At 49.9% G+C, this 27,717-nt stretch overlaps 1 protein-coding gene across 1 annotated transcript in view; it reads right to left on the bottom strand.

The window, feature by feature from the left end:
- The window catches only part of LOC107118530 (pro-neuregulin-3, membrane-bound isoform-like), a gene marked incomplete at its 3' end in the record, with an annotated part of 189,802 nt that extends 162,167 nt beyond the window's left edge, over positions 1–27,635 (bottom strand). Inside the window, exons 1-2 of the mRNA XM_015420887.1 lie at positions 27,081–27,635; positions 26,761–26,995 (exon numbers count right to left, since the gene is read on the bottom strand). Of these exons, the coding sequence (XP_015276373.1) occupies positions 26,761–26,995; positions 27,081–27,635 (790 nt within the window). The remainder of the gene's footprint in view (positions 1–26,760; positions 26,996–27,080) is intronic.
- Positions 27,636–27,717: the final 82 nt, after the last annotated feature.

The following is a 27,717-nucleotide window of genomic DNA, read 5'->3' as shown; positions in this document are numbered from 1 at the left end:
TTTCTGAAAAGGGGGCGGTAGGCCAAATAAGTTTGGGAACCTCTGCTTTGCAGCATTCCAAACACTCATATCAGGAACTTACGAGGGCGGAAAGCCCTTTAGAGGGACAGTTCACAGTGGAGAAATGGCTTTTGTCATGTGCATTTATAAGTAACTAGGGAGCAAGACCCGTTGAGAAGGGCAATACAATGGGCGCCTAGCCCCCCCCCGCCTCATCCCCCTCTCCGCCCTGACCCAGGCGGCTGCCGGTCTTAGCCTGGCGGCCGTCGTCCCCAGCCACTCGCGCCTCTCGCCTCTCCTCCACATGGCGCTCGCCTGCTCCCCCTCTCCGCCCTCAGCCAGGCGGCTGCCGGTCTTAGACTGCCGCCTGTCGTCCTCAGCCACTCGCACCTCTCGCCTCTCCTCCGCACGGTGCTCGCCTGGTCCCCCTCTCCGCCCTCACCCAGGTGGCTGCCGGTCTTAGCCTGCCGCCCGTCGTTCCCCAGCCACTCGCGCCTCTCGCCTCTCCTCCGCACGGCGGTCGCCTCCTGCCCCTCTCCGCCCTGACACTCCCATCGCCTCCAGCCACTGGGAAAATCCTCCGCAGGCCGCGTGAAGCTGCGTCTGAGGTGGGACTCAGACGACGTGGCCAATGGGACGTGGGCACCCCGTTGACGGACAGCCGAGCCGTCCAAACACTGTTGGTGCGCATTGCGTGAGTTTGCGTCTTACAGCTTTATTATAAGGAGAGGTATGTAGCTTTCCCTAGGAAGTCACCTCTATGCACCTGATCAGAGAAAGTGTTCATTGGGTGATATTTTCCCAATTACCAGCAGCTCTGAGGCTCTCACACACTTCCTTTTAATAGACAGGATGACCTTTGTTTCTCCCATTCAGCTGACACCCGAATTTTAGCTGCTGCGGTTCCCTTCTTAATAGAGATTCTTAAAGGCTTAGAGCGGCAGGTAAATACAGATGCCTATTTATCACGTAGGAATTTCCCACCGAGTGCAGGCAACCCATTGGCAATCTACAGCTTGCCTCTTCCTGTTCCTGCCAAGCAGAGAGGATTTTCTTTCCTTAAAACTGCACTCCAAGACCTGTCCCACAATCAGGGGAAGGAGATGAGTGGCAAAATTCTCACCCCCACAAATGCCTAGCTTAGCAGTTGGTCATAAAGTAAAGGTAAAGGTTCCCTTGCTCGAAAGCCTGTCAAATCCAACTCTAGGGTTGCGGTGCTCATCTCCGTTTCAAAGCCGAAGAGCCAGCGCTGTCCGAAGACATTTCCGTGGTCATGTGGCCGGCATGACTAAACACCAAGGTGCATGGAACGCTGTTACCTTCCCACCGAAGTGGTACCTATTTATCTACTTGCAATTTCTTGCTTTCGAACTGTTAGGTTGGCAGGAGCTGGAACTAGAGACGGGCGCTCACTCCGTCATGCGGCACACCTGTGTCTCGAACTGCTGAACTACCGACCTTCCGCAGCCTGCAGTTCAGCGTCTTAAACACTTGAGCCACCGCAGCTCCTGATGACGCAGTTACCCAGATACATTTGAACGTGACAATGTGTATTGAGAGACAACTCTTTTTTTGAGAGAGAGAGAGTTTAAATGATGTGGGCTTTTTATGGCTCAGAAAGGGGAGCCAAATATTGGTACTGCAGAAGGCAAGGTCATTCTGAGATGTTACCAGAGCGACGGGACATAAATCATTCCAAATTGATTTCATTAAGAGCCTGATTCTCGGCTCCGAAACAGCAGCTATCCCAGCTATCCTGCCTGTGCCTAAATCACCTACCAAATGGCACAGGGAGGAACCCGTCTTTGTGGCTCCCATAAAGAGACCGCAGAAGACTCCCGCAAGAGAATAAGGCGGCCTTAGGTCAGCTGCTTTGCTTTACGAGTCCTGAGAAAGATCCGGTCAGCATGAAAGAAACTCCCTCCTATTCATGCTAATTTGATAGCTTGCTCTTTGGCAGTGCTACAGCCCCTCTGTCTGGTAACAGGCAGCTATCAGGCCTCCCGTTGGACTTCCTAAAGAGCTGGAATTCTCAAGTTTCAGAGACAGAGGACAGAAATCTGTCCCCAACCACTTGCAGGCCCCAGGATATCTGAACAGAACAAAACATACTGTGCTAGAAGCATACCTTTGCAGTTCAAGAAGATATGCCAAAACCTACAGAGCTTTTATCACTGTCAATCCAATGAAGCCAGAAATTGTGCAATGAAATCAGAAATTGTCCACAGCAGTGTTGCCAACTCCAGGTTGGGGAATTCCTGGAGAGAAACCTCAGCAGGGTATAACGCTGCAGCCTACCATTCAAATCAGCCATTTCCTTCAGGGGACATGACCTCAATAGTCTGGAGCAGTGTTCCCTCTAAGCTGAGTCAGTGTGAGCTAGCTCACAGTTCTTTAGCCTCCGGCTCACACATTTTTGTCTTCGCTCAGGAAGGATGGCTCCAGAGCAAACTAATTTATGCAGTAGCCAAATTGCCTGCTCACAACTTTAATGCCAGTAGCTCACAAAGTACAATTTTTGCTCATAGGACTCCACAGCTTAGAGGGAGCATTGGTCTGGAGACCAGTTATAATGCCAGGCTCAGTTCTGGGCCTGGTACTTTTCAATTGGGAGGAGCAGCGAACACACCAGAAGATGGAGATAGAATTCAACAATATCTGAGCATGTTGGGAAAGTGGGTGGATGTGAACAAGATGCAATTTAACACAGGTAAGTGCTGAGTTCTGCATCTGGGTAACAAAAATAGGGAACACGCATACTGGATGTGGGATACACTTCTGGGTAGCAGTGTCTGTGAACAAGATCCTGGGGTACGGGTGGACCAGAAGTTAAATATGAGCAGTCAGTGTGATGCGGCAACACAAAAGGCTAATGCGATCTCGGAGTGTATCAACAGAGGCATAACAACCTCTGTGGGTTAATTTATCTGTGGGTTAATTTAAAATGTGGTGTTGGGGGAGAGTCGGATCGATACCGTGGGCCACCAGAAAGACGTCCGTTGGGCCCTAGGTCCAGTCGAACCCGAACTGAGGTGGTGAGCTCCCCCCCCACTGGTGGTCTTTAAGCAGCGGCTGGACAAACCCTTGTCAGGGATGCTCTGGGCTGATCCTGCGTGGAGCAAAGGGTTGGACTAGATGGCCTGTATGGCCCCTTCTATGAAACCTATACATCCCACCTGGAAGTTGGCAACCCTAATCCCCAGTAGCAAACCACCTGGATCACGAAATTGCGGAGGAAATCGGGTGAAGCCGTGGGTCAAATGCAGCCCCGTGGCTTCAGGTGTGAAACTGACCAATAGTATCGGGGCAAACGGCGGTGCAACATCGAGGCAGCTGTAGTGCGACATCAGCCTGGGTTTAAACGAAGGGCGGGAAGGCACTGGCTGGATCTTAGGGAAACCTTTTTGACAGTCAGAGGTGTGCCACAGTGGAATCAGCTGCCTCGGGAGGTGGTGAGCTCCCCCCCACTGGTGGTCTTTAAGCAGCGGCTGGACAAACCCTTGTCAGGGATGCTCTGGGCTGATCCTGCGTGGAGCAAAGGGTTGGACTAGATGGCCTGTATGGCCCCTTCTATGAAACCTATACATCCCACCTGGAAGTTGGCAACCCTAATCCCCAGTAGCAAACCACCAGAGGTCATTTCGGGGGGATCGCGGGGGATCGCAGTTCCCCCGGGTGAGGTACGGGGGCGGGGCACATGACGAAGCCCCGCCCCCTGCTTCCGGCTGCCCCGCTTCCGGCCCTCATTCAGCCAGGAGGAGGCAGGAGAAGAGGGAGGGTAAGTTGCTTCCTCCCTGCCTCTCCCCCCCCCTGCCTGCCTGGGGCCAGGGAGGGCCTTCGCGGGGCTTCCTTGCACTCCCGCCGGCCTTGCAGGTCCATCGCCGGGCCCCTCATGGGGCTCGGCAGTGGAGCTGCAAGGCCGGCAGCAGCGGCCGGTTCCGTTTTGGGCAGGGCGTGTGGCCTTATGACACACTTCCGGTGATGTCAGGGGGTGTGGCATATGCTAATGAGTTATGCTAATGAGTTCCCCTAGCTCTTTTTCTATGAAACGACCCCTGCAAACCACCCATGTTTTGGGGTGGAGTCCCAACACAGATCCCCATCACAAGCAATAGAAGGAAACTACTTCACGGCCTTCCTGTCAGTCACAGGCAAGGAACCTCAGGTGACTGTGAGACCAGTTGTTGGTTCCTATACTTGGCAGCTATAAAACGTCTTCCCCTTCGCCTTTTGTGTTCCTCCCGTCCTTTATTTCAATCATTTTACTCACTTTGCCACAAACAAGTAGCTGAAGAGGCCCCAAGGGGTGGAGTGTTGGGGCACGATTAGAAGACAAGTTGTCAGCTGTTTCCTGCCTAATTTCACACACATTTACTCAGAAGCAGGGCTATTTTGGGGCAGGAACGCACAGGAATGGAGTTCCGGCTGGCTCCCGAGTTGGCCACGCCCAGCAGGAACTCATTAGCATAATAGGCCACACCCAGAAACAGAAACTCTTTAGGATTGGCTACGTTAGGGGTGTGTGGCCTAACATGCAAAGGAGTTCCTGCTACATAAAAAGGCCCTGGGTTTTGACAACAAGCAGGGTAAACAGAATAAGAAGCAAAAGGTGGGTTTGGATGGATGACCTCACTTCTGGTAACATGGGGTTGCGGCCTAATATGCTAATGAGCTGTGTTGTCAGGGGTGTGGCCTAATATCCTTATAAGTTTCTGCTGTTGGGTGTGGTCTATTATGCTAATGAGTTCCTGCTGGACTTTTTCTACAAAAAGAGCCCTGCACAGAAGTAAGTCAAACTGAAATCACTACCACATTGTCAAGGTTTAAAACTCTTATGACATTTTTACAGCAGGCACTCACTGGGCAGGACACAGGTCTCCGCCCTGGGCACCGAAATCCTCGTAGACGGTTATCTACTTCTAGCAACGCCTCCTCTTCATTTCCCAGACTGCATGTCACCTCCGCAAACACTCGAGCCAGCCTCAAACACCAGTTAGAAAGCAATAAAATCTTAAAATAATTCAAACAAACCAAGGCAGGACAGCCAACTTTCTAAACACCAGCCTCCCAATACAACTTATGAGAGGGGTTCCTAAAGAGGGGGGGGGGAAATGAATCCGTCTGTGGGCTTTATATTTTCATGCTTCCATTTATAAATTTAAGGTTGCCAGCTCCAGGTTGAGAAACACCTGGAGATTTTTTTGGGGGGTGGAACCTGGAGAGGACGGAGTTTGGGGAGCAGCAGGACCTCAGCAGCACACAATGCCAGCGAGTCTACTCTCCAAAGCAACCATTTTCCCCAGGAGAACGGGACTCCCTGCAGTCTGGAGCACAGCTGTAAAAGGTGGGGATCTCCAGCCCCTCCCTGGAAGTTGGCAACCCAGCGTAAATTGCACCCACAGCCTTGCAGTTCAAAACCTGTTTATATACCCTGTTGGCAGATACTAATCCTGAAACCACTTATTCAGTTGCTACATTTTTAATAACAGCATTATCTGTAAAGCGACAAAAATCTGGCTTGACCCAACTGTAACAGAACTCGGCATGCACCCAGTTACTATGATTTAACTGAATATTTAAATGGATTACAGTTTTATGAATGAGTTCTGTTTTAACACTTCAGATCTTTTAGATTTGACTACTTCAATGGTAAACTTTTACTGTAAAGTTTGCATTATGAGGCTAATGTTGTGTATTCATCTTTTATAATTGGGTTTAAGACCTTTGGTCATAGAAGCTAATAAACAGAAGGATAAATATAAAAATACAGTGCGCATGCGCACGAAAGCTCATACCCAGAATTGAACTTGGTTGGGATCTTGAACGTGCCACGGGACTCAAACATTGTCCTGCTTCTTCAGACCAATGGAGCCACTCACCTGAATCTGCTCTCTTAAGTGGGAGTGTAATGGCTGGGAATGGGTGGCAGGTGGAGCTTTCTGTGGTCTGGAGACCAGTAAGATCCTGTTAAGCCTCTATTAAAGGAACAGCACGGTTGTTTCTCTCTCCAGGCCAGCTGGCCACCCTAATAGTCTGGGGGGCAATGTTCCCTCTAAGCTGTGGAGTCTTGTGAGCAAAAATTCTACTTTATGAGCTCCTGGCATTAAAGTTGTGAGCAAGCGATTTGGCTGCTGCATCAGTTAGTTTGCTCTGGAGCCCTCCTTCCTGAACTGAGACAAAAATGTGTGAGCTGGAGGCTAAAAAAACTGTGAGCTGGCTCACACTCACTCAGCTTAGAGGGAACACTGGTCTGGGGCAAGTATGGTAAGTATGTCTTGATGCTTCTGTCCTGCACATGGTCCCGTTGAAATGAGAACATGGAGAAGGATTGCCCCCTTTTATTTTCCTGTCTTGATGCTTCTGTCCTGCACATGGTCCCGTTGAAATGAGAACATGGAGAAGGATTGCCCCCTTTTATTTTCCTATCGGTTTGTATTTTTTTCTTCCTTGCTAGGATTCATAACTCTGTTGAATTAATCATTTAGAGGATTCACAAAAATTACAGGATTCCTGCCAACTTTCTGGGTAGGAGAATTAGTGCCTGCAAAAGAGGCAGAAATTCAACAGGTGCAACTGTGCCCCTTTCCCTGTTCTAGGTAATGGACCGCACCGAATGACAACCAGAAATTCAGTCAAGTATGTTTGTTTGTTTCAGCACAAGATGCCTGTTAGAAAATACAGCTCTAGTGTCTTTTCTTTTTCGAACTAATGAATTAATTCAAAGAGCTCTGCCCTTCCCCTTTTTGTGCACACAGCCACGTCTTGGGACATTCATGGGAGGGATGAGCACAAATCTTATAATCTCATCGAAGAACCAAGGGAGGGGCTGTGGCTTGGTGGAAGAGCCTCTGCTTTGCATGCAGAAGGTCCCAGGTTCAATCCCCGGCACCTCCAGTTAGAGGTCCAGGCAGGAGGTGATATGAAAGGCCTCATCCTGAGACCCTGGAAAGCCGCTGCCAGTCTGAGTAGACCATACTGACTTTGCTGGACGGATGGTTTGATTCTGTGTGAGGCAGCTTCATGTACGTTCATGTGTGCGTTCGGTCTTAAAAGGAGGAGCCCTTCTTTTCCAACATGTTTAAGCTCCATTTTTCATACACTGAATTATTTTTCTGCAGGCTGAATAACTGGTGAAGTTCACATCTTTTTGTAATCTAATTCTGTTCACTGTCTCATGGTGAAAAGGATTGCGCGTTCCCACCTCCTTGCCGTTTAAAGAGAACAAAGGCCACGGGAAGAGTGTGTGCAAGAAATGACCTTTAATCAGCCAGTCACAGGGATGCTGTGGGATGTCTAACTAAAGACTTCAATTCCCAGGGACCACTGCTCTTAAAGATATATGGCAGTTCTATTTAACTACAGTTAAACGCTGGCTGGGGCAGCACAGGTACAAATATTATGGTTCAGTAAAATTCTTTAGGAACCCATTACAAAAGAACGAATGCAGAGCGAGCGTTTTGCTACTTTCTACTTCGTCCAATTTGTTGCTTTTTACTTCATTCGATGAAGCTGATGGGCAGTAGGTTCAGGGCAGAAAAAAGGAAACACGTCTTTACACAGCAAGTGACTCAAATGTGGAATCCGCTGCCGGAGGATATAGTGATGGCCACAGGCACAGACAGCTTTAAAAAAGGGATTAGATAATTTGTGGAGGATAGGACTATCAGTGGCTGCTAGGCACAATGGCTAAAGGGAACCTCCACGTTCAGAGGCAGTTAACCTTTGAATCCCAGTGCCAGGAGGCAGCATCAGAAGAAGTCCCTCGGCCTCTATGCCCTGCTGTTGGCTGTCCAGAGGAACTCTTTGTGTCCAGAGGAGCGCTTTGGCCACTGCGTGAGACAGGATGCTGGACTAGACGCACCACTGGTCTGATCCAGCAGAGCCCTTCTTATGTTCTTTGCTCCAAAAAAGGAGGAGGGTGGGGGGAAATGAAGATATTCTGAAAAGTTCCTCAGCTTTTGATTACATCCAGGTTAGACCACTTCAATGTATTTTACATGGGGCTGCCTTTAAAGACTGTCTGGGGGCTACAGCCAATCCAAAATGCAGGGGCAAGAGTAAACTGGAGCAGGTGATCGAGATTGTAGCTCAATAGGCTTAAACAAGGAGCTGCGGTGGCTCAAGTGGTTAAGACGCTGAACTGCAGGCTGTGGAAGGTTGGTAGTTCAGCAGTTCGAGACCCGAGTGTGCCGCAAGACGGAGTGAGCTCCCGTCTCTAGTTCCAGCTCCTGCCAACCTAGCAGTTCGAAAGCAAGACATTGCAAGTAGATAAATAGGGACCACTTCGGTAGGAAGGTAACAGCGTTCCATGCGCCTTGGTGTTTAGTCATGCCGGCCACATGACCACGGAAACGTCTTCGGACAGCGCTGGATCTTCGGCTTGGAAACGGAGATGAGCACCGCAACCCTAGAGTCGGATTCAACTGGCTTTCGAGCAAGGGAACCTTTACCTTTTTAGGCTTAAAGGAGAAACTTCCAGGAGCAATTCAAAGTGCTCATCATTACTTGGTAAGCCCTAATGATCCCTTAGAGATCATCTTTTTCTACTCCCCCCCCCCGCTGGTTCTTGTCTGCTCTGGAGGCGGGGGGGGGACGACAGTGGGGGGGGGGCGTGTGCAATATCACAGACTCAGCAATGTCACTCCTGGTCAGGGCTTCAGTGATGCTCTGTGAATTTCCCCAATCGCTATGGTCTTTATCATACAGATGGGGGGAATTCCTGAAGCATCCACTGACATGGCGGATCACTTCCCAGTCTTCCAGAAGTGAAATCTCCATGTTGTGCCACGGTCCCTCTCCCCATGCCCCACTTCCAATAGCTCTCAGGATTGCCACTTGCAGGCCTGGAAACTCTGTATGTGACAGTTAAGGTCAATTTCAGAGGCCCTCCTCTGGGACTTCCATTTTCAAAAGGAAGTGAATGACGAGAGGACTAGGGCTTTCCCACTCGCATCTCCACGAGTTTGTAACTCCATCCCCACAGAAATGTGCCACCTGTTGAATCTGTTCTTTAAGGATTTAAAGCAAAACTTTTTAAATTTTCCCCCTTCCCATGATCTATTTTTGCCAATTTCTGACGGTGCTGCTGTATGCGGCAGCCCAATCGCTCAATCACAACTTTAATGCTGGCAGCTCGCAAAGCAGAATTCTTGCTCACAGGACGCCACAGCTTAGAGGGAGCGTTGGTGACAAGTACCAGGACTAGGGCTTTCCCACTCGCACCTGCAAGAGTTTGTAACTCCATCCCCACAGAAATCTGCCACCTGTTGAATCTGTTCTTTAAGGTTTTAAAGCAAAACTTTTTTAATTTTTCCCCTTCCCATGATCGATTTTTGCCAATTTCTGACGGTGCTGCTGCTTTTACCTAGAGTGACCTGATTTCTCTCTTATTTTTTCAGTCCTTCTACTTCTGCGTCCCGTGCGCCTTGGTGTTTAGTCATGCCGGCCACATGACCACGGAAACGTCTTCGGACAGCGCTGGCTCTTCGGCTTGGAAACGGAGATGAGCGCCGCAACCCTAGAGTCGGATTCGACTGGCTTTCTAGCAAGGGAATTTTTACCTTTACCTTTTTACTTCTGTTGGACCCTGTCTGGCCCAGGATAGCCCGATCTTGTCAAATCCTGGAAGCTAAGTACAGTCAGCTCTGGTTAGTACGTGGATGGGAGACCACCAAGAAAGTCCAGGGTTGTCACATGAAGGCAGGCAAAGGAAAACCACCTCTTGCCCGGAGAACCCTACAGGGCTGCCATAAGTTGACTGAGACGTGAGCGCACTTGACACACTCACACTTGCTGACTTTATGGAGTAATTAAGACAGTCTGTCGCAAACAACACCGAGGAACCAATCAACAAGGATATGAAAGCACTGCTAAGTGGATCCTACAAGACACCAACTCTGAAGCATACAGCCGTTATCCAAATTAAGTACCCCTGGTGTTACAGAAACAGAACAATGATCAGAGCGTCTTTAGTGTTGGAACAAATCCATTAACTGGGGCAACACGTGGATTCAGAGTGTCAAAGCTGGTTGGTTCCTTTCTAAAGTGGAAGCGCAGGCTAAAGATAACTTTTGCCACCTTTCCCAGGGAGGATCATAAAACCGCCAACAATCATCTGCTTAAGTTAATTGGTTTAAAGGAAACAGAATATTTTTAAACTGCCGACTGCTTAACATCGTAAAAGAGCCTGAAAATAGAATGGCTGGCTCACAATTAAATCGGAAGCCCACCTAATACAGGAGGAGGAGGAGGAGACCCTAAATAGGGAATTATGCCCTATTTACTCCTGCCAGCAAAGTGAGAACACTTCCTCCATCCTGAGGTGCCGCCCACCAACTGAAGTAGTTGCTCCTTCAGCAGAAGGATACTTCCATCAATGGTTTTTAGAGGAGCGGCTCTCTTAGCCCAACACCTGGGTTTTGGCCACTGTGTGACCCAGAGTGTTGGACTAGATGGGCCATTGGCCTGATCCAACATGACTTCTCTTATGTTCTTATGAAATGGGTCTCACTTCTGAAGTCAGTGTACCATTTTGGAACCCCATTTTATTCTCTGGGGGCTGACTGCAGCTCATGAACACACAAACACTGAACAAACACTGTCCTCTCTCCAATACAAAATGGAGGAGGAGGAAGAAGAAGACGGAGGAGGGAGTAGTTTGGATTTATACCCCGCCCTTCACTACCCAAAGGTGTCTCAGAGGGGCTTACAAACTCCTTTCCCTTCTCCTCCCCACAACAGACACCCTGTGACTGCAATGTTCCCTCTAAGCTGTGGAGTCTTGTGAGCAAAAATCCTACTTTGTGAGCTATGGGCATGAAAGCTGTGAGCGAGCCATTAGGTTTCTGCATAAATTAGTTTGCTTTGAGACCATCCTTCCTGAGCTAAGGCAAAAATCTGTGAGCTGGAGGCTAAAAAAACTGTGAGCTAGCTCACACCAAGTCCGCTTAGAGGGAACACTGCCTGTGAGGTAGGTGGGGCTGAGAGAGCTCTTTCAAGGACAGCTCTTATCAGAACTATGGCTTGCCCAAGGTCATCCAGCCAGGTTCAAGTGGTGGAGTGGTGGGGAATCAAACCTGGTTCTCCCAGATTACATTAACTGGGGCAACACGTGGATTCAGAGTGTCAAAGCTGGTTGGTTCCTTTCTAAAGTGGAAGCGCAGGCTAAAGATAACTTTTGCCACCTTTCCCAGGGAGGATCATAAAACCGCCAACAATCATCTGCTTAAGTTAATTGGTTTAAAGGAAACAGAATATTTTTAAACTGCCGACTGCTTAACATCGTAAAAGAGCCTGAAAATAGAATGGCTGGCTCACAATTAAATCGGAAGCCCACCTAATACAGGAGGAGGAGGAGGAGACCCTAAATAGGGAATTATGCCCTATTTACTCCTGCCAGCAAAGTGAGAACACTTCCTCCATCCTGAGGTGCCGCCCACCAACTGAAGTAGTTGCTCCTTCAGCAGAAGGATACTTCCATCAATGGTTTTTAGAGGAGCGGCTCTCTTAGCCCAGCACCTGGGTTTTGGTCACTGTGTGACCCAGAGTGTTGGACTAGATGGGCCATTGGCCTGATCCAACATGACTTCTCTTATGTTCTTATGAAATGGGTCTCACTTCTGAAGTCAGTGTACCATTTTGGAACCCCATTTTATTCTCTGGGGGCTGACTGCAGCTCATGAACACACAAACACTGAACAAACACTGTCCTCTCTCCAATACAAAATGGAGGAGGAGGAAGAAGAAGACGGAGGAGGGAGTAGTTTGGATTTATACCCCGCCCTTCACTACCCAAAGGTGTCTCAGAGGGGCTTACAAACTCCTTTCCCTTCTCCTCCCCACAACAGACACCCTGTGACTGCAATGTTCCCTCTAAGCTGTGGAGTCTTGTGAGCAAAAATCCTACTTTGTGAGCTATGGGCATGAAAGCTGTGAGCGAGCCATTAGGTTTCTGCATAAATTAGTTTGCTTTGAGACCATCCTTCCTGAGCTAAGGCAAAAATCTGTGAGCTGGAGGCTAAAAAAACTGTGAGCTAGCTCACACCAAGTCCGCTTAGAGGGAACACTGCCTGTGAGGTAGGTGGGGCTGAGAGAGCTCTTTCAAGGACAGCTCTTATCAGAACTATGGCTTGCCCAAGGTCATCCAGCCAGGTTCAAGTGGTGGAGTGGTGGGGAATCAAACCTGGTTCTCCCAGATTAGAGTCCGCGCACTTCACCACTACACCAAACTGGAGCAGGTGGATCCTGAGGAGGCTTGTGGCCTTCGGTAGCCCAGCCAACAGCCAAGAGGCAAAACGGAGTGAACTGATTCCACCTCTGGCAGCTATAGTGTTGGCCACTGCTACAGCACCCACCTGCCCTGATTTCAGCACTCAGCATTAGTTGGTTGCCTGGGGGGGGGGCAAGTTTTTGTAGCAGCTCTAAATGCTCAGAGTAGCCCAGTCCCATCAGAGCTCAGAGGCTGAGCAGGGTCAGTACTTGGATGGGGAGACCACCAAGGAAGATCAGGGCTGGTATGCACAGGAAGGCAGTGGCAAACCACCTCCGCTCACCTCTTGCCTTGAAAATCCCATGAGGCATAACTTTGTGGTGTTGCAATGAGTCAGTCACAAATTCACAGAACACTCTACCCTAGGAGGTCTGGGTATCTCTTTCAGATTGTCCAAAAGAGGGTCTTTTCCCACCTGCCTTGCTTTATGGGGGGGGGGGAAGCTGGCTTATATCAAAACAAGTGTGATAGCACAGTATGCAGGATCATGAAACAAGCAAGCCCTGTGTAAGCAACGCAGACCAAAGAGTGCCCAAGTAATACAACATTACTGAATAAACAACAGCGAAACATTTATATAACAAGATAACAGTATACTAAACAAGGGATAACAAGGAACCACGTGTTCTCAGTGATAGCAAAACACATCATGTAACGCACAAGTACATAAGTAGTACAAAGAATAGACGAAGACTCCGGATTTCAATCTTCGTTTCGACGGCTCTTCTTCAGAAACATCATTAAACTACAATTACAAGTAAGCCATACTATTATTATCGTGTATAGTAGTTATAACCATACCCTTATATTGAAAGGCAAAAAATACCTTCAAAAAGGACTCATAATGTACAGAAGCCTTCAAAACACTCCTTCCAGGATGACCCAGAGCACATCCGTGTTGTGGAGAACACTGAAGTTGAACATCTCCGCAGGGAGTTCAGAGACAAGGCTGAAGAGATCAGGCGAGAGATGCAAAACATGATGCTGGGATATCCCGGGCATCATCATGGCTGCTATCCAGCAAGAGTTCCGGAATCGTGGACGTGTTGCCTTCTGACACACTTCCGGTGATGTCAGGGGGTGTGGCATATGCAAATAAGTTATGCTAATGAGCTCCTGCACCTCTTTTTCTACAAAGTGACCCCTGCAAGTAAGCCATACTATTATTATCATGTATATTAATTATAACCATTATAATCCCATCAGATCTCAAAAGCTCAGCAGGGTCGACTCCGGCAAGTACTTTGGTGGGCGACCTCCTTGGAATACCAGCAGTCGGGAGGTGGGGGCAGGCCTTATTCAGCCCCCTCTCTGAATATCTTCCAGGCCCCCAGTAGGGGTCAGTCAACAGAGGTCACCATGACTTCCAGGTGTGCACACATTCACACACGGACACACACATACGCACATTTTAAAAAAGAGGTTAGAACCAGACCACCAAAACAATTAAAAAAATTAGAAAGTCACTGAAAGTCTGGATATAACAGAAATGTTCAGGCTTGGCACCTAAAGTACAGTAAAGTCGGTGCCGAGTGAGTCTTGGAGAGAAGGCCGCCACCACTGAGAAAAGCCCTGCCTCTGGTTCCCATCCACCTCACCTCTTTGAAAAGCCAGAAAGGATTTTTCCGCTGTGCAGCGTGAGTCAAGTCCTCCGACTATCCTTGTCTCCGGGGCTTTTTTTGTAGAAAAAGCCCAGCAGGAACTCATTAGCATAATAGGCCATACCCAACAGCAGGAACTCATTAGCATATTAGGCCACACCCTGACAGCACAGCTCATTAGCATATTAGGCCACACCCCCATGTTACCAGAAGTGTGGTCATCCAGCCACACCCACCTTTTGCTTGTTATTCTGTTTACCTTGTTTGTTGTCAAAACCCAGGGCCTTTTTTTGTAGCAGGGACTCCTTTGCATGTTAGGCCACACACCCCTAATGTAGCCAATCCGAATGAGTTTCTGCTGTTGGGTGTGGCCTATTATGCTAATGAGTTCCTGCTGGGCGTGGCCAACTTGGGAGCCAGCCGGAACTCCGTTCCGGTGTGTTCCTGCCCCAAAATAGCCCTGCTTGTCTCATTCACCTTCACAGCAAACCTGAGGAGGTAATTTACCATTATCCCCTTTTCAGGTATGGAAAACTGAGGCCCGCCCAGTGGGGAACACAGCATCCCTCCATTCTACCACTGGCTCAGCTTGTCAAGGCCACCTAGTGCGTCCAGGAATGGGCAGGGATACATATCTTGTAGCTTCGACTTGAGCACATACACACAAATGACACTCAGTCCAATTTAGGACCCACATTTTTGAGTCCTTCTTTACAAAGGGAAAAACATTAACCCAGATGCATAGTTTCATTGGCCCTTCACGAAGTGTGAGAATGTTCCCAGGGACAGAAGAGGGGGGGAGAGACTTTGTTACCTTTAAAGGTAAAGGTAAAGGTTCCCTTGCTCGAAAGCCAGTCAAATCCGGAGGTGTCACCCATCATCACGCTGGCCACGTTGTGGGGGGGACACTCTGTGAATCGAGGGAAAATTCTCTGGTTTTCCCTCGAGTCACAGTGCCCCACCCCCAATGTGGGCGCCGCAATGACATCACTTCCGGTGACGTCATCGTGGCGCGCACGGGGAGACTCCCGACGGAGCCAGGAATCCCTCCGCTTTGCAGGTAAGTCGACTTGGCAACCCTAATCTTTTTATATATCTCATATATTAAGCTTTTATTGTTGGCCCTCTTCTGCATTTGACTAACCTTTTTTAGGTTCTGAACTCTAAGACCAAGCCACATGTTGACACAAAGCCTTCGTATATTTCAGTTAATAAGTCTGTCCGGCGTTACCCGAGAAGCAACATTGCAAAAGTCGGCTACGTTCCGCGGATGTATTCACGTGGGAAAGAGACGTTTCTGCCCAGAGCTCCGGAATGTGTGACTAGTTCCCTTTTTTTGCACTCCGGTTCTAATCCACTGCCCGAGGACAGAGAAGCACCAACTTCGATTTGTGTTTGATCAAGGCCTCAACACACTGCTAAATGATGTGTCAACGGAATCAGGTGGTGTTTTATGGGCTGTGGAGAAAGCAGGCTTTGGAATGCCTGGGCCTCCGAGGGATTTGCTTCCTCTTTGGTGATCAGACCCCTGCAATCCCATCGTCAATATTTCAAAATGCCCCACCTCAGTCAAGCAGGGTGTCACCTGCGGAACAGCGGTCATGAAACTGAAATAGTCGATTTCTTTTCCACTACAAATTCTATGTACCAAAACCGATTACTTGAACTGATGCTAATGATATTAATGACATCATATCTTACGCTGAAGGTGGATTGTGGCATTCTCTCTGTAACGTTCTTAAAAGCCCAGCGTCACACATTTCCCTCGTGTGCGCCCTTCAATTCCAACAAACACCCCAAGTAACAGAAACAATGATGGTGATATGCAGATGACCGGGCGGGGATATTCAGAAAAGGGCTAGCAAAGTTCTACCTAGTCTGTTTATCTCAGCCAGGGGTCCTCTACCTTTTTCGGCCTGCAGTCACCTATAGAGTTCTGACATACTATGATGGGCTTGGCCACAAAATAAGAACATAAGAGACGCCAATGTTGGATCAGGCCAAAGGCTCATCCAGCCCAACACTCTGTATCACACAGTGGCCAGAAATACCAGGTACCCTCAGGAGGTCCACCAGTGGGGCCAGGACACTAGAAGCCCTCCCACTGTTGACCCCCTCAAGCACCAAATAGCTGCCAAGAAAGGCGGGACCAGCCACAAAATGGTTGTTGCAGCTTACCTTCAGTCACACAGTGAAGATTCTTGTGCTGTGGTGGCAGCGGGTGCCAAAGCAATAATAAAAAAAAAACCACAGCCAATTAAATCTCCAGAGGCCAATTGGAAGCTTTGCTGGGCAAAAGCCGTACCTGGTCCTGCCCACTTTCTAACAACAGTTGGTTAACTCCAGGAAAGAAAAGGAGATTGGATTTATACCCCGCCCTTCACTTGGAGTCTCAGAGCTGCTTACAAACTCCTTTCCCTTCCCCTCCCCACAACAGACACCCTGTGAGGTGGGTGGGGCTGAGAGAGCTCTTTCCAGAGCTGTCCTTGAGAGAACAGCTCTGACAGAACTATGGCTTGCCCAAGGTCATCCAGCAGGTGCAAGTGGAGGAGTGGGGAATCAGATTACAGTCTGCACACCTAACCACTACACCAAACAAGCAGGCACCGTGGCACCCGTGAGCACCACATTGGGGACCCCAATCTAGGACATTTCTCCTTGCCCTTCCTCCAATTAGGTCAGGGCATTGTACATGGCTCTCCCTTCCCCATTTTATCCTCACAACGACCCTGAGAGGTAGGTTATGGTGAGAGAAAGAGAGCACGTGGCCCAAGATGAACCAGGACGTTTCACAACAGAGTGGGGGGGGGGACTGGGTCTCCCAGTGTGACACTCTACCATGCTGACTCTCCATGGCCCTCAGCATTAACTTTTGTGGGAAACAGCTCAGTCCAGCAATTCAGGACACAGCTGAGAGGGGGGAAACCTTGTCCCAGACCCGTTTAGCCTGATCTCAGTAGTATACCATTAAAAAAAAATGGATGGCTGCCATTTCCATCAATGAGTTGGCCACTCAGGATTGGGGATTTCATGGGGATTGGGGGGGTGGAACTCGGGGAGGGCATGGCTTATGGGGAGGAGGGACCTTGGTGGGGTGGGGTGGCCCGGGACCCACCCTTCAAAGGAGCCATTTTCTCCAGCAGAACTGATCTTTGTGGTCTGGCAATCCCTAATTCCAGGAGATCTCTGGGCCCCACCAGGAGGTCCGCGACCCTAACAAGCCCTGAGCCTGGGAGAAGTCCCTCCCCTCCCCAAACCCCACCCTCCTCAGGTCCCCCCCCAAAAAAATCTCCAGGGATTTACCAACCCAGATCTGGCAACCCTAAATCTGCAGGCCTTTCCTCGGCTCACATAACGATGGGCGTTTCCCAAGGAGCATCATGGGGCTGCCCGAGTCCTGAGTTCTATTTCTGAATGAAGGCCAGAGGAGAAGGAAAGCAATCCCGGGCTCTGCTTCATCAGAAGAGCTCTCGTTGGCTTTCTCAAAAAGGATATTGATTAAGAGTTCTCTCTGTTTTGGCTCTCCTGCATTATATGATCAGCAATGGCTGCTGCGCCAGGCAGTGCATTTTTTTTGAAAATGGAAGCAGTGCTGCCATGCCAGTAAATATTCCTGCAAGTGATCTAGCGAAAGTATACTGTTTCAGCATTACACAGCTACAAAATCTGAGTAGAAACAGAAATATCACAGGTGTGTGTGTGGGGGGGGGGGACAGATGACTGCCAGCCAATGCTCCCTCTAAGCCATGGAGTCTTGTGAGCAAAAATTCTACTTTGCGAGCTACTGGCATTAAAGCTGTGAGCGAGCGATTTGGCGGGTGCATAAATTAGTTTGCTCCAAATCCATCCTTCCTGAGCTAAGACAAAGATGTGTGAGCTAGAGGCTGACAAACTGTGAGCCAGCTCACACTAACCCAGCTTAAAGGGAACACTGCTACCAGCCAATTAGAATCCTAAGCATTACACCACTCTAAGACCACTGACTGCAATGAATTTTGAAGGGTGTAATTCTGCCTCGGTTGGCACTTCACTTTTGCTAAGTCATCACTTGTTTTGCTGATTCGACTGACTCATTCATAGATTAAATACTTCATTATAGCAATTACAAGTGATATTCTAAGGTACATAAGAACATAAGAGACGCCAAAGTTGGATCAGGCCAAAGTTCCATCCCGTCCAACACTCTGTGTCACACAGTGGCCAGAAATACCAGTGCCATCAGGAGGTCCACCAGTGGGGCCAGGACATTAGAAGCCCTCCCACTGTTGACCCCCCCAAGCACCAAGATGACAGAGCATCACTTGCCCCAGAGCCCCTATCTATACCTTGTGGCTAATAGCCACTGATGGACCTCTGCTCCATATGCTTATCTAATTCCCTTTTGAAGCCGTCCATGCTTGTAGCTGCCACCACTTCCTGTGGCAGTGAATTCCATGTGTTAATCACTCTTTGGGTGAAGAAGTACTTCATTTTATCCATTCTAACCCGACCGCTCAGCAGTTTCATGGAGTGCCCACGAGTTCTTGTATTGTGAGAAAGGGAGAAAAGTACCTCTTTCACTACCTGCTCTTTCCCATGCATAATCTTATAAACCTCGATCATGTCTCCCCTCAGTCGTTGTTTCTCCAAGCTAAAGAGCCCTAAGCGCTTTAACCTTTCCTCATAGGGAAAGTGTTCCAACCCTTTTATCATTCGAGTTGCCCCTTTCTGCACTTTTCCCAAAGCTATAATATCCTTTTTACCGAAAGAAAGTAACATAAAGAAACACAAAGAGCCCTCTTGGATCAGACCAGCGGTCCATCTCGTCCAGCATCCTGTCTCCCACAGTGGCTCATCAGTTATTCTGGAAATCCAACAACAGGGCACAGAGGCTGAGGCCTTCCCCTGACGTTGCCTCCTGGCTCTGGGATTCAGAGAGTTACTGCCTCTGAATGTGGAGGTTCCCCTCAGTCACTGATAGACCTCTCCTTCATGCATGGCCATCACTGCATCCCCTGGCAGCAAATTCCAGATTTTAATCACTTGCAGCGTAAAGAAGTATTTCCTTTTGTCCGTCCTGAACCGACTGCCCATCAGCTTCATTGGATGACCACAAGTTCTAGTATCTTGGGAGAGGGAGAAAAATTTCTCTTGGTCAATTCCACCCCATGCATAATGTTATAAACCTCTATCATGTCTTTTCCCCCCAAAAAACTATTTTTATTCTTTTTCAAAAGGAATACAGAATTCAACATTATAATACACAAATATAGGTTGCTTCACTTAGAGAAGGAAGAAAAAAGAATACTATAAGATTTCTATCTCATAACAACTTACATTCTTTCGGAATACACAATACAGAGTGATAAACTTATAACTTGTCAACTGTAAATCGTCATTTTATATCTAGCTTTATTTTATATCTACCTCTATCATGTTCCCCCCCCCTTTCATCTCTTTACTCAACTGAAAAGCTCCAAATCCTCACAGGGAAGGTGTTTCGACCCCCTAATCATCTTGGTTGCCCTTCTTTCTACTTCTAGCTCAGCGATGTCCTTTTTGAGATATGGTGAGTAGACCTCTCCACAGTACTCCAAAGGAGGCCTCACCAGCAACAAAGGTAATGGCTTTGCTTCACAAAAACGACATTAACAAGCCTTTGGAGAATCAGCTGCAGGGCTCCACCACCACCAGCTCGGGAAACGCAGAAATAAACATTGTACACAATGCCTGTGCTGGATACAAGGGACACTTATAATTTAAATCCAATGATCAACGTCTTTTTTTATCTGCAGTGAAGGAATCCTCTTGATGAATCAACAGCTGCGGTTACTGTCATGATCAGTGTAGAAGAATTCTTTCTTACTCCAACAGAATGTAGCAGGAGCTCCTTTGCATATTAGGCCACACACCCCTAGTGTAGCCAATCCTCCAAGAGCTTACAGAGCTCTTCTTACTGGGGCTACTGTAAGCTCTTGGAGGATTGGCTACACTAGGGGTGTGTGGCCTAATATGCAAAGGAGCTCCTGCTACCAGTAGAGCCCTGCCTGCAAGTGATTAATACTTGGAAAGAGCAGGTAGAGAAAGAGGTACTTTTCTCCCTTTCTCACCATACAAGAACTCGTGGGCACTCCATGAAACTGCTGAGCGGTCGGGTTAGAATGGATAAAAGGAAGTACTTCTTCACCCAAAGAGTGATTAATACATGGAATTCACTGCCACAGGAGGTGGTGGCAGCTACAAGCATGGACGGCTTCAAAAGGGAATTAGATAAGCATACGGAGCAGAGGTCCATCAGTGGCTATTAGCCACAAGGTATAGATAGGGGCCCTGGGGCAAGTGATGCTCTGTCTTCTTGGTGCTGGGGGGGGGTCAACAGTGGGAGGGCTTCTAGTGTCCTGTCCCCACTGGTGGACCTCCTGATGTCACTGGTATTTCTGGCCACTGTGTGATACAGAGTGTTGGACTGGATGGGCCTTTGGCCTGATCCAACATTGGCATCTCTTCTGTTCTTATGTTCTTAGATTCACTTCAACTTTTGTTAGCGATTCTAAATTGAGATTTTTTTTCCCAGGGGAGGAGGAAGCGATATGCAACCCTTATGCCGGATCAGACCAGTTGTCCATCTAGTCCAGCACTGTACTTCACACAGTGGCCAACCGGTTGTCCTGGCGAGCCAACAAACAAGGCATAGAAACCAAGGCCTTTCCTGGACGTTGCCTCCTAGCACTGGTATTCAGGGGTTTACTTCCTCTCAAGATGAGAATCCAATGGCTCCTAACCACTGAGAGACCTATCCTCCCTGAGTCCGTCTAAGTCCCTTCTAAAATCCTCAGTGTTCATGGGCATTGGCCATCACAACATCTCTTGGCAGCAAATGCCAGTGTCATCGCCAGTGTTCCCTCTAAGCTGAGTTAGTGTGAGCTGGCTCACAGTTCTTTAGCCTCCGGCTCACACATTTTTGTCCCAGCTCAGGAAGGAGGGCCCCAGAGCAGACTGATTGATGCAATAGCCGAATCCCTTGCTCACAACTTTAAGGCCAGTCGCTCACAAAGTAGAATTTTTGCTCACAGGACTCCACAGGTTAGTAGCTCACAAAGTAAAAACTTTGCTCGCAACTCCACAGGTTAGAGGGAGCATTGGTCATCACTCCCTGAGTGAAGAAGCACTTCCTTTGGTCCACCCTATTTCATTAACCGTCAGTTGTGTCCTCTGAGCTAAGTGTCCTCAGACACTATTTTTAACCAAAGCTTCCTTCTGAGATATAAGTTCTATTTCTTTAACTTGGACTTCTGTGTAAAGCAGGGGAGCTGGCCGCCACACCCTCCTCAGACTCTGAACATAAGAACATAAGAGACGCCAATGTTGGATCAGGCCAAAGGCCCATCCAGTCCAACACTCTGTGTCACAAAGTGGCCAGAAATACCAGTGCCATCAGGAGGTCCACCAGAAGCCCTCCCACTGTTGACCCCCCCCAAGCACCAAGAAGACAGAGCATCACTCTGTTCCTTAGGGGCCGTGGCTCAGTGGAAGAGCATCTGCTTGGCAGGTAGAAGGCCCCAGGTTCAATCCCCAGAATCTCCAGCAAGGATCAATCAGCAGATGGTGTGAAAGACCTGGACCTGAGACCCTGGGGAGCCACGGACAGTACTGACTTTAATGGACCAAAGGTCTGATTCAGCATAAAGTAGCTTCATGTGCAATGTGACTAAACCTGGTCATTTCTGTATCCAAGGTGGACTTCCAGTTCTGGTGTCAGCCACCCACAAAGGAATGACTATATGACTTCTTCACTGCTCTTATTATGTTTGAAGCCGCTCCTCACGCCCACCAGTCAGGGTATCTCCTATCAGATGGTCCCTCTATGGAGCCTCTGCTCTGTTCAATGAGCCACAGAGGAACACTGGAGCAGAATTCTCAGTGGCGTCCAAGAAGAGCCACTCATCCTCAGCTCTGGCTGAGGGATGCTGAATGAAAGGCTCTTCATCTTCCAGAGCAGCTGTTGGAAGAAACAGCTTGCCAAGGAGCAAATGCAACCGAGGGACGGTCTTCCTCTCAATTCCCACCCAAGATCCCAAACACAGGCTCACAGCAAAGAGACTCTTCCATCCACACCAGTTTAACTATGATGGCCTATTGATTGATTTGATTTGCTATTCTCCTCCAAGCAGCGTATGTGGTTCCCACTGCCATCCTAAACCTGTGAAGCAGAATAGGCTCTCTGTGTGTGTGAGAGAGAGAGCCAGCCAGCCAGCCATTGAGCATCATTGGCAGTACAGGGATTCGAATCCAGGTCTTCCCCATCCTAGACCAGCACTCTAACCACTAGGCTTCACTCACAGAGGGATTCAATGCAAAGTGATCCCACTCTAAGCTCACTGATGTCAATAGGACTGAACACCTGCATATGACTGGACTGCTGCTCTCTGCGAAGGCTTCCTCTAAAGCAGGGGTCCCCAACTTTTTTTTAAAAAATTAATTTTTATTTGTTTTTCAAAACAATTTATGCCAAACTGTGGCCAACTAAAGAAATACATATACATGGAGGAACATTCCAATAACATATAAAAACTAAGTCAGAGGTAGTGTAATACTTCAACAAAGAGATCTTCTATAATACACAAAGTCATTAGTCTTTTGAAATTAGAGGAATAAGTGCTATAAGTGTTATCTTTTCCCAACAGGTTATTATAATAAGGTTTCACAGCAATAATGTGGATTTGCAGGGAGTATATCATGTGTGGTGAGATATGTGAATATTGGAAACCAGATTGACTCAAATTTGGAATTGGAAGACTGAGATGATTGTGCTCTATGTACTTTATCTGAGATTGTTGCCATCGCAAAGTGTTCCCACACTTTTTCATGCCAATCAGATAACGTTGGTGGGCACTTTTGGAATCCTGACACAAAGTGGTTGCTGCAGGATACAGAGCCAAGCACAAAGTGGCGACCACGAGAGGTGCACCCACACACCCAGAGAGAAAGCCCAAGTGCTTTGAAAATGCACTGAGAAAGAGGAGTGTGAGAGAGAACAGAACCAACACTGTGTTGGCCAGACCTTCAGTGGACAACCGGAAGCCCCGCTAGGAAGAACCCCACTTGGCCCCACCCACTTTTTAAAAAACCTTTGGTGGGCCCCAAGAGAGGTGCTAGGTGGGCACCATGTTGGGGACTCCTGCCCTAAAGTATCCTGGGAATGACAGCCTAGTGAGGCTAAACGTTCTGTGTTAACAGACAGAGAAAACCCCACCAGCCCCCCCCCCAACCATTACAAAAGCTCCCAGGGCAGAGAATGCAAGAAGAACCCCGTTTGATCAGGCCATCTAGCCCAGCATCCTGGTTTGCACACTGGCCAACCAGTTGCCTTGGAGGACCAACAAAAGGGGCATAGAGGTGAAGGCCTTCCCCTGTTGTTGACTCCTATAACTGGCATGGAGAGGTTTATGGCTTCTCTATAGGGAAGGCGCTATGGCTGACAGCCATCGATGGACCCCCTCCCTCCATGAATCCCAGAGGGGAAGGAATGACTGCTAAACCACTTTATGTCTGTGTGGTGGCCAGTGTTCCCTCTAAGCTGAGTTAGTGTGAGCTAGCTCATTGCTTTTCAGCTTCTAGCTCACACATTTTCGTCTTCGCTCAGGAAATAGGGCTCTAGAGCAAACTAATGTATGCAGTAGCCAAATCGCCCGCTCAGAACTTTAATGCCAGTAGCTCACAAAGTAGGATTTTTGCTCACAAGACTCCACAGCTTAGAGGGAACACTGGTGGTGGCTATGTTTTGGATGCACCAAAACCACTCTGCTTCCCATTGGCCCAGGCCACGTTTCCACGGCCCACGCCGCTTGCGTCCCTTAAGAACGGCTTGCTAAAAAGGCAACTCGATTCTCTTGTCAATAAAAGCTATTTTCTAAACATGTCAGCAGTAAAACGGGATAGTCCATCATCGCCGTCGGTGTTTGCCTTCCCAGTCCAGCAGATCACACAGAAATCCTCTCGGGCAGAGCCTCGAACCTTGCCGTGGCCCTTACCCATTTCCTCCCAGTTCTGTGGGAACCAGCACTTTCCCATTTTTCTTAATAACAGCAAGAGTCATGGGGAACACAGGCACGGGCAGCTAGCGACTGCAAGCAAATGTGTTTTTCTTAAAAAATGGATATGCTTTTTCTCTATTCTTTCCCCCTTAAAAAAAACACCTCCCCCCCCCAAAAAAAAAGTCACCAAGAATCAAAGCGAGCTGAAGTTGCACATATCTGGCCAGAGGGTCGCCTGGTGTCAGCCACCCATCAGAGAAAGATGACAATATCACTGGCTCCTACCAGAAGCTGACAGAGAGAGGATCTGAATCAGAAAATCATGCGGCTTTGTGGGGGGAGGGGGGGAGGAATCCCACATCCAATCCCAATCCCCTTTTTCGATGTAATCTATTTAATCTCCCATTAATGATAATCGCAGACGACCAATGTGCCCAAAGAGGGTCAATTTCGGGCGGATTTGCACTTCTGTTTGTGCTCTGGCCAAGCAGCTGGGGGGTGGGGGTGGAGAAAGGAAAGGAAGCTCGGATCTAATCTCTGGTTGAAATCAGTTTACCAGTGAGATCTAGTTGCAGGTTTGCTCCCCTATATAAACAGTCTATCGATGTGTATGTGTCCTCTGTATACGTGCGCCAGACAGAGATGCAGAGAACGAGGAGGGGGGTACCCAACAGACCCTACCCGGCAGCGACCACGTATGACACAGGATCCAGTATTCCAATCCCTTACAGAAGGTTTGAAAAAAGCATCATGGATCTCTCCTTGCCCTCCTTACAGATCAGGTTTTTAAAAAAATAAATAGGTGAGAAGAAGAGAAGGGAAGGAAAGCAGAGAAGGCTTTCTGAAAATCCACAGCACCTGCCTGCCAGCTTCCCCGGGCACCGCATCTCAAAGCCCTGCAAAAAAATCAATGCTGCCTCTGCTCTGGAGGAGCTTGAAATGTGTGTGTGGGGGGGGAGCACGACAGAGAGAAAGAAAAAAAGAAAGAAACCGGGCAGTCTAGGGAAGGGAAAGGGGGAGTGGAATGAAGGAGGTGTCGGTACATTTCAACCACAGCTTCATCCTTTGAAAGAGACCAGAAATGAGAGGGGTGGGGGTGTCTCCCCGGCCCACAGCGCAACTCATAGCCTTTCCCTAGCCATTGATCCCAGGATATTACATTTCCTGGACCTCTCTTGCTATATGGTCTGACTCTCTCCCTTTCTGATTGACACCCCCCCCCAAGATCGCCCCCCCTTCCACAATCATCCTTGTACACATGCCATCTTTATCCAGGGCATGAGTAAAAAACAGGTTTACATGAGGATGGGGAGAGAGAGAGAGATCTATAAGCAAGCCACCGGTGAAACAACCCTCGATCAATATTCAAAAAAAGAATGGGGGAGGGGGGGAATCACAGGCAATGTTCCCTCTAAGCTGTGGAGTCTTGTGAGCAAAAATTCTACTTTGTGAGCTACTGGCATCAAGGTTGTGAGCGAGGGATTTGGTTGCTGCATAAATCAGTTCGCACTGGAGCCCTCCTTCTTGAGCTAGGACAAAAACGTGCGAGCCGGAGGCTAATAAAATTGTGAGCTAGCTCACACTAACTCAGCTTAGAGGGAACACTGAATTCACAGGGCAGTAGAACTGCTTCGGCGCTATGCTTTTTGGGTTTCTATTTTCTGACTTAGCAGCATTACCGGAGGCACCCGGAGCTTCTTATACTGGGGGCGGGGGGAGGTTGCAGAGAGACATCCACTTTGAACCCCCCCCGGGGTTTCCCTTTCAATCGCAGCACCCCAAAGTTGGCCTAGTCAAGTGTTTGTCCTAGATAACCTTCAGGGGAGGGAGGTTTGTGGGGAAATCCTACTCCTTCTTTCCCACCAGCGGGGAGCCGCTCCGTAGAAAGGGCTCTGCTCTTCCAGGGGGTGGGGCATTCGGGGGTGGGAAGAGACACCCTTCACGATCCCCACCCATCCAGCCATCTCCCACTGCGGGGCGGGGAGAGGGGGAGAGAGAAATCTCTCACTCCACTGCTGCCCTCATTTGATCAGGTTGGAGCAAGCCTGCAGGCAGAGAAAGTCGACTTCCCTGGGCTGATGCATCTATTGGTGGTGATGGGGGGGGGGGATGCTCTCTCTCTCTCTCTCTCTCTCCCTTCTCTTCCCACGGAGCCGGCCCTCCTTATTTCGCCATAGGGGAGCACCAGAAAGGGGGAAAGCAGGGGGGAGCACCAGAAGGGGGAAAGCAGGGGCCCATCACAGCGAGACTGGGCAGCGGAGAGGTCTGCGCGCGCGCCTACAGCCAAACACAAGCAATACGCCGCAGGAGGCTCTTTGTCCAACACCTAGGCAAAGCTCCCACCCCTCCGCAGACCTTCCGAGCAGGTGCCCCTTCCTCCTCCTCACTCAACAGGAAGAGCCAAGGTCAGCATCTTCCCAGAAAGGACCCGGCGCATGCAGAAACCAAGGGGCACACACACACGCCCCAGGACCAGAGGTGTCCCCCAACCTCACTCCTGCATCTGACACTGAACGCTTTGGAAGGAAGGGGGGGAGGGGGGAACGACCAAGGCCGGTCCTTCTCTACCTAGGGCGGCCGCACCTCCCTCGAAAGCAGAGTAGGGAGGTCGGATCTCGCCTGGAGGGGCCAGGAGGGAGTAGAAAGCAAAGGCGCCACCGACTGGAAACGAGCCCCCGTCATCCCAAACCGCACAATCCGTGCGCCACCAGCGCCGCGCAAGAGCCACAGGGTCCCAGAGGTGTCCAAAAGCCAGCCCAGAGGCGCAGATTTCTACCCCACACACACACACGCATGCATGCACACGAAGGCGAAGACATGGGGAGGGGAAGAAGTCCCCCCCCCTTCCCGACCAGTCCTGAAGTTGGGTGCCACTTACGGTACCCCTGGCTGGTGTGGGCCTCCGGAGCGGCGGTGGTGGTGGTGGAGCTGGAGCCGGCCTCTTGGAAGGGCGATAAGGTCCAGGAGGGCGCCGAGTCCTGCAGATAGGTCTTGTAGGAGGAGGTAGTGTATGCCGCAGTGGGCCAGAGGGGCAGGGGCTGAGTCCCCGGGGTGCCAGGCGCCGGGCGGGAGATCAGGAGGGTGGTGCCCCGAGGGGCGGCGGCGGCGGTGGCCTGGACGGTGGGGGGCCCCACGGTGTGTCGTGCCGTGGTGGAGCGCGGGGGCCCGGCCCGGATGGGGCCCCGCGTGCCCGGCGGCGGCGGTGGCCTGGACGGTGGGGGGCCCCACGGTGTGTCGCGCCGTGGTGGAGCGCGGGGGCCCGGCCCGGATGGGGCCCCGCGTGCCCGGGAAGCGAGTGGGCGCCTTGGTCATGGTGGTGAGACGGGTGCTGATCCGGTTAGGGGTCCTGGACGTGGCGGCGGCGCCGGCCGTCGTGGTAGTGGTGGTGGTGGTGGTCGTCTCCATGCTCTTGGGCAGGGCGGAGGGCTTGGAGAGGAAGAAGGGGTCCTGCTCGATGCCCTTGGAATCCATCAGCTCGGTGGGCACGTACTCCTTGACGGAGCCCACCACGATCCACTTGAGGAGCATCAGGCTGAGCCCCAGGCCGACGAAGCCGATGAAGAGGGGCACGACGCACAGCCACGTCTGCTGGCGGTTCCAGACGATGCAGTCGCTGCAGCGCACCTCGCGGGCCGCCGCCGCCGCCGCCGCCGGATCGGGGCCCCCATCGCCCGCCGCCGGACCCCCCGCCGCCGCCCCGGCCTCGGCAGCAGCTGCAGCAGCACCCGGCGGCGCGGCGACCCCTTCGCTCATCCTCCTCGGTGCCTCTCACACCCTCCCCCGGGGGGACAGCAGCGGCGTCGGGGGGGAGGGAACTGCATGCGGGGCGGGGGGA

The sequence above is a fragment of the Gekko japonicus genome, unplaced genomic scaffold (assembly GCF_001447785.1).
Source record: "Gekko japonicus isolate JY-2015 unplaced genomic scaffold, Gekko_japonicus_V1.1 scaffold2424, whole genome shotgun sequence".
Taxonomy (NCBI): domain Eukaryota; kingdom Metazoa; phylum Chordata; class Lepidosauria; order Squamata; family Gekkonidae; genus Gekko; species Gekko japonicus.
Note: the sequence above shows the minus strand (reverse complement) of the source record. Positions and strands in the feature narration are given on the sequence as shown.